The sequence below is a fragment of the Salvelinus sp. IW2-2015 genome, unplaced genomic scaffold (genome assembly GCF_002910315.2).
Source record: "Salvelinus sp. IW2-2015 unplaced genomic scaffold, ASM291031v2 Un_scaffold16523, whole genome shotgun sequence".
Classification (NCBI taxonomy): domain Eukaryota; kingdom Metazoa; phylum Chordata; class Actinopteri; order Salmoniformes; family Salmonidae; genus Salvelinus; species Salvelinus sp. IW2-2015.
Genome location: NW_019957626.1, coordinates 33979 through 47669, shown reverse-complemented (window position 1 = coordinate 47669; position 13691 = coordinate 33979). Strand labels below are relative to the sequence as shown.

The window sequence follows — 13691 nt, the reverse complement described above, 5'->3', positions numbered from 1 at the left end:
ACAGGTCGCAGTGGTGGGTAGTATATGGGGCTTTGGTGACGAAACGGATGGCACTGTGATAGACTGCATCCAATTTGCTGAGTAGAGTGTTGGAGGCTATTTTGTAAATGACATTGCCGAAGTCAAGAAACGGTAGGATAGTAAGTTTTACGAGGGTATGTTTGGCAGCATGAGTGAAGGATGCTTTGTTGCGAAATAGGAAGCCGATTCAGATTTAATTTTGGATTGGAGATGCTTAATGAGTCTGGAAGGAGAGTTTACAGTCTAAACAGACACCTAGGTATTTGTAGTTGTCCACATATTCTAAGTCAGAAACGTCCAGAGTAGTGATGCTAGGCGGGTAGGCAGATGCGAGCAGCGATCGGTTGAAGAGCAGTTGGATGCCATGGAAGGAGAGTTGTATGGCATTGAAACTCGTCTGGAGGTTAGTTAACAAGTATACAGAATGGTGTCGTCTGCGTAGAGGTGGATCAGAGAATCACCAGCCGCAAGAGCGACATCATTGATGTATACAGAGAAAAGAGTCTGCCCGAGAATTGAACCCTGTGGCACCCCCATAGAGACTGGCAGAGGTCCGGACAACAGGCCCTCCCATTTGACACACTGAACTCTATCTGAGAAGTAGTTGGTGAACCAGGCGAGGCAGTCATTTGAGAAACCAAGGCTGTTGAGTCTGCCGATAAGAATGCGGTGATTGACAGAGTCGAAGCCTTGGCCAGGTCGATGGATATAGCTGCACAGTATTGTCTTTTGTCGATGGCGATTATGATATCATTTAGGACCTTGAGCGTGGCTGAGGTGCACCCATGACCAGCTCGGAAACCAGATTGCATAGCGGAGAAGGTACGGTGGGATTCGAAATGGTCGGTGATCTGTTTGTTAACTTGGCTTTCAAAGACCTTAGAAAGGCAGGGCAGGATAGATATAGATCTGTAACAGTTTGGGTCTAGAGTGTCTCCCTCTTTGAAGATGGGGATGGCTGTGGCAGCTTTCCAATCTCTGGGGATCTCAGACGATACGAGAGGTTGAACAGACTAGTAATAGGGGTTGCAACAATTGCGGCTGATAATTTTTGAAAGAGAGGGTCCAGATTGTCTTGCCCAGCTGATTTGTAGGGGTCCAGATTTTGCAGCTCTTTCAGAACATCAGCTATCTGGATTTGGGTGAAGGAGAAATGGGGGAGGCTTGGGCAAGTTGCTGTGGGGGGTGCAGAGCTGTTGACCGGGGTAGAGGTAGCCAGGTGGAAAGCATGGCCAGCCATATAAAAATGCTTATTGAAATTCTTGATAATCATAGATTTATCGGTGGTGACAGTGTTTCCTAACCTCAGTGCAGCTGGGAGGAGGTGCTCTTATTCTCCATGGACTTTACAGTGTCCCAGAACTTTTGGGAGTTTGTGCTACAGGATGCAAATTTCTATTTGAAAAAGCTAGCCTTCGCTTGTGTATATTGGTTCCTAACTTCCCTGATAAGTTGCAATTCGCGTGAGCTATTCGATGCTATTGCAGTACGCCACAGGATGTTTTTGTGCTGGTCAAGGGCAGTCAGGTCTAGAGTGAACCAAGGGCTATATCTGTTCCTGGTTCTATATTTTTTGAATGGGGCATGCTTATTTAAGATGGTGAGGAAAGCACTTTTAAAGAATAACCAGGCATCCTCTACTGACGGAATGAGGTCAATATCCTTCCAGGATACCCGGGCCAGGTCGATTAGAAAGGCCTGCTCGCTGGAGTGTTTTAGGGAGCGTTTGACAGTGATGAGGGGTGGTCGTTTGACCGCGGACCCATTACGGACGAAGGCAATGAGGCAGTGATCGCTGAGATCCTGGTTGAAGACAGCAAAGGTGTATTTAAAGGACAGGTTGGTCAGGATGATATCTAAGAGGGTGCCCGAGTTTACGGATTTGGGGTTGTACCTGGTAGGTTCCATGATAATTTGGGTGAGATTGAGGGCATCTAGCTTAGATTGTAGGACGGCTGGGGTGTTAAGCATATCCCAGTTTAGGTCACCTAACAGTACAAACTCTGGAGATAAATTGGGGGCAATTAATTCACATATGGTGTCCAGGGCYCAGCTGGGGGCTGAGGGGGGTCTGTAACAAGCAGCAACAGRGAGAGACTTATTTCTGGAAAGGTGGATTTTTAAAAGTAGAAGCTCGATCTGTTTGGGCATAGACCTGGATAGCATGACAGAACTCTGCAGGCTGTCTCTGCAGTAGATTGCAACTCCACCGCCTTTGGCAGTTCTGTCTTGGCGGAAAATGTATACACAGAGGCATTTTTCAGCTATGATTTTACCACTCAGAATCCAGAATGGATATGACAATGGGGCCAGCACAGGATGTAATACACCCTTACAACAATCTACTTTTAGATTTTCTTGACTTCTTATCTGGTAAACTGCTACTATGTGTCAAGAAAATAGCCCCAATTAGGTGTTAGTGTACTCCAGTAAAAAACGGCTGGTTTAGATTAAAAACTATTGCCGTGTCCACGTTCATAGGGGCATGAGAGACCAGTCAATGGTAGAATTGAGTTGGCACTTTATTGGCCCAAACACCCATAGACCCACAATTAAATGATTTTACTATTAAATTATCCATATCACAACCCTCATACCTCTTCACAAAAATGTACCTAAGTCAATTTTTGAAAAAGGATTTTACTCATTTTTCCCAGTTAGAAATGGTAGACCATGCATCAAATAACTATTTTCATCAGAAAAACYAACCCTCAGATGCAATATTGCATTTTGTAAGTCAAGTCATTATCAGGTTATATCAAGTTATGTAAACTGCGTTCTAATACTCAACATAGAAGGATTTGTCTTAATGTACAGTATATGAAAGTGATGCTATGAAAAGGATTCCTTCACATTATCAAGCTCACTGTGACTTACAAATCACTGCCTATTACTGTGATTAACAGAGCATATGAAACGTTGTTTTTCATGAGGCCTACCTGTGCGCCTTCCTTTAAGCGGATCTTTTCAGTGTCCATGTGAAAGATAGTTATTGCGAGGATGGAACATTTGTAGACTTAAAAACAACAAAATGTAACACCCATGTAAAATGAAGGCCTGCAAAGCTTACATATTTAAGTCTAATAGCATGAGATGAAAGTAGACAAACATCAGTGTGCAATATGAAGGTATAGTCAGTGGACATTCTGAACCTTGTTTGAAGTCACATGGCCAAGGAGCTATTGAAATTCAAAATTTTGAAAAATTCATGTAAAACCATGTGAGATGAAAATGGACAAACTAAAGGGTGTGCAATGTGTGTCTATGCCATCGGGTTAGCTACAACCAGTTTTGAAAGTGTTAGGAGTAATGGTTAAAGAGCTATTGAAATTTGATTTGTCACTATGTTGACGGTCCCTAACTGATGTTGGTGGACGTAAGGAAAACTACATGCGAATATCCAACCTGAAACTGTCTTTACCTCGGTGCGAATTGGTTAGGTTACTAATGTTTGCTCATCTGATGTTGTAATGTTAGCTAGCTAACGTTAGCTGTCTGACATTATTAGCAAAGCTAATTTTCACACCATAAACTAATTTATTTGACCAGATAAATTGGCTAATGTTGCTCAACATTTCTCTGGCTAGCTAACGTCCACCACAATTTCTCCCTCACCTCAAACTTTCCAAATGCCAGTAGTTTTCGGTTACAGCTCATGAAGTACGCTTCGTCACCTTCTCACCCCGGTCAGGCTTATCACCTAACGTTACCGTTCAGGGGGCGCCCTGCTGTAACTGACTAGCTGCCTTTCCAGTGCGCGCGCTGATTCTGTAACTAGTGAATTGGCTGTCTCTTCTTTCTTCCATTCTGTTGTTATGTAAACGATTGGCGGAGCCTTGGATACAGTCAGTATTGTTCCAAACGCGGATCACTCGTTCACTTACAGACAGACAGCTGTAATCCAACCCCCACCCCCCAAACTTTTTTCATCGGATCTACAAGAATCACGTAGGTCACCTATTTTAGATTCAAAACGGCGAATTACGCCGAAAGGTGACTAGTTTGCATCCCTGCAGGATTCAGTTTATTAGTCACTGAGTTGAGGACTGTTTGAGTGTGTTTCTCCATCCTTGTAGTGGATCATCAGGAAAGCTATATATACACACATTATACTGCACTTCACACAGGTCAGAGGTCACCATCAGCCAGGCTCAGATCAATGGCCCTATACACACTCGGGCTGTACAACTGATGTTCATTGCATTTGGTGAACACCCGAGTCAGGTGATAGTTGAGTTGAATATTCCGGTAAAGAGAGATTAGTTCAGTTGTGCGTTAATTTGTTCAAATTGTAGCCGAGTCAAGCCAGTTGTACAAGTTGGTACCTGGTATAAATACACATTTAGGTGAGGTAAAATAAATCAAATGATGTGGCCAGGTCACACCTGCAGAAAAATATGGTCCAAAGGCCCCAAAAATGTTGCCATGGTAACATGGGCAGGTGCGTGGTCTGGGTGGTGTGTGCTGGGTTGGTCTTAGAATTCATAGGGACTGGGGGAGAGAGCAGGGTGGGTCCTCCCACCATTGATATACAATATTCAGTGACGCAGCAGTGGATAGTTGATGAAGAGGTCTGTCTTCAGTACGCACTACCACCACTTCTCAAACAGTATCCTGTCCTGGGATAGGCCTAAACAGAGCAGGGTCTGGACCCCGCTCTCTATCATGGGTGGAGGGTCACATAGGTAACACAGCGTAGTGTTAGGGTCGACGTGGCGACGCAACTCCCCCTCTGATAGCCTCCCACCTGTGGAAGATCAAATCAACATTACATTTTTTTTATTAAAAGACATGGAAAATGTACTTTCATGTAGTGCTGTCATTTTATGGATCCATTTAAATGAATTGGGAATGTATTTTTTAGCAGCCAACGGAAACATATCCAGTTAAACTATAGATAATTTCCAACCCATTGCAGATTGTCTCAGTAAACATTTGTGGTTGTGTTAAGGTCATTCTGTAGTACTTACGGTTCATGGACGGTTGGAGTTCCTGGTCGATGTCTGCCGTCTGTGCAGTGATGTGGAAGTCACAGGAGAATTTCTCTGGGAATTCTTTACACACATCTATGATGGTTTTCTGAGAGCAGAGAAGAAGAGCAGGGACAAGGAGGAACAATTATTGGTCTCATTCCCACACACAAACCCTGATATAATACAACTAGATATATACAAACGCTGAACAAAAATATAAAACGCAACATGTAAAGTGTTGGTCCCATGAGCTGAAATAAAAGATCCCAGATATGTTCCATATGCACAAAAAAGCTTATTTCTCTCAAATGTTGTGAACAAATTTGTCAGTGAGCATTTCTGCTTTGCCAAGATAATCCATCCACCTGACAGGTGTGGCATATCAAGAAGCTGATTAAACAGAATGATCATTACACAGGTTCACCTTGTGATGGGGACAATAAAAGGCCCCTCTAAAATGTGCAGTTTTGTCACAATGCTACTGATGTCTCAAGTTGAGGGAGCGTGCAATTTGCATGCTGACTGCAGAAATGTTCACCACAGCTGTTTCCAGGACATTTTATTTAAATGTATCTACCATAAGCTGCCTCCAAAGTCATTTTAGAGAATTAGGCAGTACATCCAACCGGTCTCACAACCACGTGTAACCATGCCAACCCAGCACTGCCACATCCAGCTTCTTCACCTGCTGGATTATCTGAGACCAGCCACCCAGACAGGTGATGAAACTGTGGGTTTGCACAACCAAAGAATTTCTGCACAAACTGTCAGAAACCATCTCAGAGAAGCTCATCTGCGTGCTCATCGTCCTCACCAGGGTCTTGACCTGACTGCAGTTCGGTGTCATAAACAACTTCAGTGGACAAATGCTCACCTTAAATGGCCACTGGCACGCTGGAGAAGTGTGCTCTTCAATAATGAATCCAGGTTTCAACTGTACCATGGTGGCGGTGGGGTTGTGGTATGGGCAGGCATAAGCTACGGATAACGAACACAATTGAATTTTATTGATGGCAATTTGAATGCACAGAGATACCGTGACGAGATCATGAGGCCCATTGTTGTGCCATTCAAACACCTCCATCACCTCATGTTTCAGCATGATAATGCACGGCCCCATGTCACAAGGATCTGTACACAATTCCTGGAAGCTGAAAATGTTCCAGTTTTCTATGGCCTACATATTCACCTGATGTCACCCATTGAGCACATTTTGGACTTGCAACTACGCACAGCCATTGAAGAGCAGTGGGACAACATTCCACAGGTCACAATCAACAGCCTGATCAACTCTATGTGAAGGAGATGTGTCGCGCTGCATGAGGCAAATGGTGGTCACACCAGATACTGACTGGTTTTCTGATCCACGCCCCTACCTTTTTTTTTTGTTTAAGGTATCTGTGACAAACAGATGCTTATCTGTATTCCCAGTCATGTGAAATCCATAGATTAGGGCCTAATGAATTAATTTCAATTGACTGATTTCCTTATATGAACTGTAGCTCAGTAACACTAACACACACACACTAGTGATGCGTGGGTCAGCTGTTTTTTCACCCGCCCACAATTGCTAATAACCCATCCGCAACCACCCGGCTATATGTGATAAAGTGAAAATCTGAGGCACGCACCCAACACTAAACCGCTAACATAGAAAATGCAGTTGTCTACAGTCAGACAGCGGAACGTTTTTTTGAGGCTGTTTGTTAGTCAACTTGTCTATAATTAGATACATGCAGCTTCTCTTCTGTCATTACTTGTTGCCCCAGAGACTAAATACAGTTGTTTAAGTCAGAAGTTTACATACACTTAGGTTGGCGTCATTAAAACTTGTTTTTCAAGCACTCCACAAATTTCTTGTTAACAAACTATAGTTTTGGCAAGTCAGTTAGGACATCTACTTTCTACTTTGTGATTATTTCACTTATAATACCCTGGATCACAATTCCAGTGGGTCAGAAGTTTGCATACACTAAGTTGACTGTGCCTTTAAACAGCATGGAAAATTCCAGAAAATTATGTCTTGGCTTTAGAAGCTTCTGATAGGCTAATTGACATAATTTAAGTCAATTGGAGGTGTACCTGTGGATGTATTTCAAGGCTACCTTCAAACTTAGTGCCTCTTTGCTTGACATCATGGGAAAATCAAAAGAAATCAGCCAAGACCTCAGAAAAATAATTGTAGACCTCCACAAGTCTGGTTCATCCTTGGGAGCAATTTCCAAATGCCTAAAGGTACCACGTTCATCTGTACAAACAATAGTACGCAAGTATAAACACCATGGGACCACACAGCCATCATACCGCTCAGGAAGGAGATGCGTTCTGTCTCCTAGAGATGAACGTACTTTGGTGCAAAAAGTGCAAATCAATCCCAGAACAGAAAAGGACCCTGTGAAGGCGTTGGAGGAAACAGGTATATTCACAGTAAAACGATACCTATATCGACATAACCTGAAAGGCCACTTAGCAAGGAAGAAGCCACTGCTCCAACACCGCCATAAAAAAAACAGACTACGGTTTGCAACTGCACATGGGGACAAAGATTGTACTTTTTGGAGAAATGTCCTCTGGTCTGATGAAACAAAAATAGAACTGTTTGGCCATAATCACCATCGTTATGTTTGGAGGAAAAAGGGGGATGCGTGCAAGCCGAAGAACACCATCCCAAACGTGAAGCATGAGGGTGGCAGTATCATATTGTGGGGGTGCTTTGCTGGAGGAGGGACTGATGCAGTTCACAAAATAGATGGCATCATGAGGCAGGAAAATTATGTGCATATATTGAAACAACATCTCAAGACATCAGTCAGGAAGTTAAAGCTTGGTTGCGAATGGGTCTTCCAAATGGCAATGACCCCAAGCATACTTCCAAAGTTGTGGCAAAATGGCTTAAGGACAACAAAGTCAAGGTATTGGAGTGGCTATCACAAAGCCCTGACCTCAAGCCTAAAGAAAATTAGTGGGCAGAACTGAAAAAGCATCTGTGAGCAAGGAGGCCTACAAACCTGACTCAGTTACACCAGCTGTCAGGAGGAATTGGCCAAAATTCACCAAACTTATTGTGGGAAGCTTGTGGAAGGCTACCTGAAACGTTTGACCCAAGTTAAACAATTTAAAGGCAACGCTACCAAATACTAATTGAGTGTATGTAAACTTCTGACCCACTGGGAATGTGATGAAAGAAATCAAAGCTGAAATAAATCACTCTACTATTATTGACATTTCACACTTAAAATAAAGTGGTGATCCTAACTGACCTAAGACAGGGACTTTTTACTAGGATTAAATGTCAGGAATTGTGAAAAACTGAGTTTAAATGTATTTGGCTACGTTGTATGTAAACTTCCGACTTCAACTATAAACCCTTGCTCACCAGAATGTCATAAATCGATAGAATGAATGCATCAAGGGAGGTCATCTTGATTATTGTCCAGTCATATGGTCAAGTGCTGCAAAGATGGACCTAGTTAAGCTGCAGCTGACCCAGAACAGAGTTGAGGTAAGACTGACTGCATCACTTCAAGTTATAAGAAATTCCAAATTGTTTGCACAGTCAACTTACATACAGCACTGAGAAACACACTTTCCCCCACCAGACATGCCACCAGAGGTCTTTTCACAGTCCTCAAGTCCAGAACAAATTCAAGGAAACGTACAGTATTATACAGAGCCGTGACTGCATGGAACTCCCTTCCATAGCGCAAGTGAAGAGCAAACCTGGTTTCACAAAACGAATAAAGCAACACCTCACGGCACAACGCCTCTCCCCTATGTTCCCTACTTGTTGTGTGTATGTCCTGACATGTATGTGTAACTGATAGATACACTACATGTTCATGTTTTTGAATGCATGTAAATTGTAATGTCTTGTCTGTAGTCTTTTTTGTTACGTGTCAGACACCAGTAAGACCAGATGTCACCATTGGCGTCAGCTAATGGGGATCCTAATAAAATCGAATCAAAATTCTCTGCTTCGCTCACACAGCAAAGATGTTTAGGGACTGGGGAGAAAATGTGATAACGCAAAGAAAGCAACATTTTCAAACTGACATCAGTTTGACTGGTTTTAAGGAAATTAAAAGCTTAGATGCATATTTTATGTGGTTGAATTACTAAAATCAGCTTTTATGATGCTTATAAAGATAGTAAATGTGGCAGTGCTAACCGTGTATTCATTCTCTATGCGGAAATAAATAACTCATATTTCTCCACTCCACTCCTCCACTCCTGTTCCCGAGTCAAAATTTACATTTGGTGTGTAATTTTACTGCAAGAAATGCTTCATTCTGCAGTTAATGTTATATTAGGCAATGTGAGAGGTTATAGACCTACAGTTCAGATTTCAGTTAGGTTACTATTCCATTTAACCCATATGAACAGTAGTTCCCTTGACGTACCATTTTGACAGATACTACTACACTGTTGGACCTAGGAACACAAGCATTTCACTACACCCGCAATAACATCTGCTAAATATGTGTATGTGACCAATAAAAATAGATTTGAAGTCCCTTAGGCTACGCACTAACAGCAGATAATAAATAATAAAAGAAAGACCTCAATGTAGCCTATAGATATGAATTATATGTACAGTATAGGCTACATTGATTTTATTTTTTATCCACACAATATTTCATGACCCGAAACCCACCCGCCCCGCAGATATAACCACAGGAACTGCGGGTTATGAGTCAACCTACGTACCCCCCCCCCCCTAAACCCACCTGCCCTGCGGATAGAACCACAGGGACTGGGCGGGTTATGAGTCAACCCACGTACCCCCCCTTAAACCCACCCGCCCTGCGGATATAACCACAGGGGCTGCGGGTTATGAGTCAACCCACGTACCCCCCCTCACTTTGAAGAGCAGCTCTTGTGCGTTCTTGGCGCTGTAGCAGAGGTGGGTGGAGCCTATGTTGTAGCCCCTCCCTACGTTAGCGGGGTTCTGTCGTAGCAGGTCAGCGGCGTGAAGCAGGATGGAGTATAAAGGGTTAATGCCCACGCCCCCCGCCACCAACAACAGGTCAACACAGGGGTCAGAGGGCAGGGGGTCAAAGAAGAAGTTACCGCCCACACGCATTGCTACATGAGAGTCCATGGTGCACTGAGGAGAGAGAGAGAGAAAGAATAAAAATAGTGTTTATTTTGTAATGATAAATAACTCAGGTATGAGACGTGTCCACATTTTAGAAGTCTGCTTTCTGTTCCCTATTGTGGAGAAAGTCTATTTTAGAGATATAAAAAAACGACTCCCATGCAGCATCGGTTTAGCTACTTCTGACAGGAGTCTCAGGAGACACAGACGCTGTTACACACACACGATGGGAGAGAGAGACCTTATAGCTGGTATGGGGGGTATTTTGAAGACAACAGCAGCAAATTCCCTCTCCTTTTCCCTTTCTCTTTATACACACACACATGTATACACACACTCCTCTGCTTTATCTGTTGTCACAGTCCCCACACTCTAACCCAGTACAGACGGAAGAGTTAACAACAGGCTCATCAAACAATCCCAGGGCTGAGTACAGTCTCCAACCACTTTACTGTGGAATATCAGACAGCTTTATGTGGCGACAACCACAGTCACACACAGCTTACTGCTTAGAGAAGACACAGCTACTGGATGAGATCAGACTTACAATACAACCTATAAACACACAAACACACCAGATGGAGAGACAGGCAGAAAGACTGACAGACACTGCCAATGCTATTGATTTTGAGGCAGAAACTAAAACTACATGTGAAAATGTTCATTTCAATGTAGACACACACACACTCACTCACCTTGGTGTGTATCCAATGTGCGGGGGGATGTTGTGTGTATTTGACAGCCAGCTCGATAACGCCCTCTCTCTGCAGCAGACCTGGACTGGAACACACAGAACACACAGGTGGATGAACGCAGTGCCCTTGTTTGGGTGTAGGGCCTGATCAGAGCCTGAAGGTACGGAGGTGCCGTTCCCCTCACAGCTCCGTAGGCAAGCACCATGGTCTTGTAGCGGATGCGAGCTTCAACTGGAAGCCAGTGGAGTCCATACCAGGGATGAAGAAGTCCACCCTGGACACACAGAGAGACAGACAGACAAACCGAGAGAGACAAAAAGAGAATCCTTATTGTTAAGTAATGCAAAACATGTCCAACTGAGAACGTAATCTAACGGATTCAAACGCAACCTCAAAATGTACAGAATGTGTCCATGTCTCTCACATCACATACCACAGGAAGTGGTAACTTTCCACAAGTTCGAAAAAAATAAATAAGTACACAGCCCTCCAAGGCAATAACAACTAGCAAGCATCTCTCCCTCTCTGACACCTAAACAGAGACACACACATATGTTTCTCCCACTCCTCCTACCCACCTGTCATATGGACTGGAGGAGGTGTAACCAAAGTATTTACATCTGTTTTACATCCATCCAACCCCTTCTGTTTATAGACAACACAAACCGCCCACCAACAGTATGGACCTCAGAGTTGAAGGGGATATTTATTAACTGAATGTACTTTTACATCACATAAATTAAACATGTCTATGGATGTGTGCTTTGCTTTTAGCTACAATACTAATGCCGTTTTCCTTTGTAGCTCAGTGGGTAGAGCGTGCCACGTGTAACGCCAGGGTAGTGAGTTCGATTCCCGGGACCACCCATTGGTAATGAATGCACGCATGACTAAGTCGCTTTGGAAAAACAGAGTGCTAAATGTTATGTTATTAATGTTATGAAGCCTGTTATTGGGTCTGAAACGATCTTGCAAGTTGGAAATCCCCCCTAACTGCTTCCTGCTGTCATCATATGCATTTGTTTATCAACTTATTTATTTACCTGTATTTTAACCAGGTGGGTTGATTGAGAACATTGTCTTTTAACACAATGACCTGGGAAACAGTGGCAGGGGAGAGCAACACTGTAAATAGCATTACACACATTCAATACAACACTTCCCTCTAGTGCCTGGTAAAGGTATTACAGCCATTATAAAAAGAGGATTGCGCAAGACCTTGATGGATTGCAGGGGGTAATCTCTCTCACTGTGCGTGATGATTGACAGCAGCCTGTGCCAGATAATGAATTTCATAACCTCTATACAGCTGTGTGGACCTTTTGTCCAACAAACTGTTGATGTGATATACTGGTTAATTGTGACAACACACTGCCTCTCCCCCTATACCGTATCTACCCATACCTATAGCCTACGCACTTGTGCAGATCTGAAAGGATTGGATAGGTGTAAACATCCTCTCCCCAAAGCCATTGGTGTAAATGCTGTATTCAGTCTCCTTTCAACGAGCTATGAATGTAGCCAAACAAATGACAGTACTGTACTACTCACCACTGTCCAGCTCTGAAAGTAAAGTCTGGATGGACAGCTAGCCGGAGGCGTTTCACTGTCTCAGACTCGTCCATGATGCCACATACCCGCGCCGGATATACACGCTGGACACACACACCAACACACAATTTACAAATGAAATAACCTGTCAATCAATCATGAAGATTAACACAATTAAACTGTGGTAATAGTTGAGAATCTGTACATTAGAAACCTTTAGCCGAGATATACACAGATTAACACAATTTCTTCGATATTGTCAGTCTCATCATAACACAGATCGTTAAACTGTTTTCAGCTTTGGATTGCATAAGCCACAGGTTTGTTGCTACAGTACAAACACAGCTGGATGGTCACTCACATCTTGTCTGTAGTTGCTGGCTGTCCTCTCTAGATGGTCCATTTGTCTTCTGGATGACATTTTCCTGAAAAGACAACAGAAGTGCCTACTTTATTTAAACATGTCTATCAGAAAAGAATGTAGCCAAGCTAATCAGCACAAAGGTCAGTTACGTGTATAACCTCAATAGCCCCTAGAAAGACACTGCAGTCTCACCTGTGTGCGGACATCATAACCAACAAGAAATAGACTTGTACCTATTGTCAGATGGGTCCAGCGAACTTTAAGTAAATCATGATCATCTAAAAACAGGCGAGTAGTTCAGGGTGTATGGCAGCTTTGGTGTTGTTAAAGACGTGACAAAAGTGTAGTAGCCGCACAATCAGCCCCAAGCCCGCTCCTAACCCCCCAACAGTGGCAGAGGGGTGACGGGCCACCTGACAGCAACAATACTCGACATATTATATATGAAACCCAACTCACCTTGTGATCGAACACAATACACGCGACCGTATCAGACCGCCGGACGCCCCCGACAATGTGAAGCTTCGAGCAGCCATGAAAAGTATACAGAGGACGCTCATTGCGCAATATAATGTCACTTTACCTTTTCTTTAGAGAGGCAACCTATTGAGGGAGGGTGTTAGTGGCTAGCTAGCTGACGCTATAGTGATCTAAACCAGATTTAACAGATCACAACAAGCAGGTGAGTAATTTTGTCGATACGTTTACGTTTGGTGTAGCTAGCATGCTAACCAACTGTGCAACCACCGTTTTTAAAACAGAGAAATCCATAGCATGCTAGCTCAGCCAGCCCAGTCACACAACAAGCCTATACTCTCTCACTTAACATTTACAGCTATCGTAGCATTGACTGCATTCCCTACGGAATATAGCTAGTCTATCTGAAAAGCAAGTCTTGCCAATGTATGACAATATGTTTGATATGATATTCTTGCAGGTTAGATAACCTTCCTGAAATGTGTGGAAGATTTGTTGACACCGGAAGTGAT

General features: G+C 43.3%; 1 protein-coding gene across 3 annotated transcripts; it reads right to left on the bottom strand.

Moving 5' to 3' along the window:
- Positions 1-2525: 2525 nt before the first annotated feature.
- On the bottom strand, positions 2526-13690 carry LOC112080829 (oxidoreductase NAD-binding domain-containing protein 1). 3 transcript variants are annotated; one of them, XM_024146765.2, is made up of 8 exons: positions 13162-13690; positions 12700-12763; positions 12339-12442; positions 11020-11061; positions 10788-10887; positions 9856-10101; positions 4992-5100; positions 2526-4768 (listed from the first exon to the last, which is right to left on the bottom strand). In XM_024146765.2, the coding sequence occupies exons 1-8, from the start codon at positions 13260-13262 to the stop codon at positions 4611-4613; spliced, it is 924 nt and encodes a 307-aa protein (XP_024002533.1). In that variant the 5' UTR covers positions 13263-13690; the 3' UTR covers positions 2526-4610. The 3 variants fall into 3 exon arrangements, with proteins under 3 accessions (XP_024002533.1, XP_070298828.1, XP_024002532.1); XM_070442727.1 differs by lacking the exon at positions 11020-11061 and adding an exon at positions 5869-5972 and having other exon boundaries at positions 9846-10101; positions 10788-10872; XM_024146764.2 differs by lacking the exon at positions 11020-11061 and having other exon boundaries at positions 10788-10872.
- Between the last annotated feature and the right edge of the window lies 1 nt (position 13691).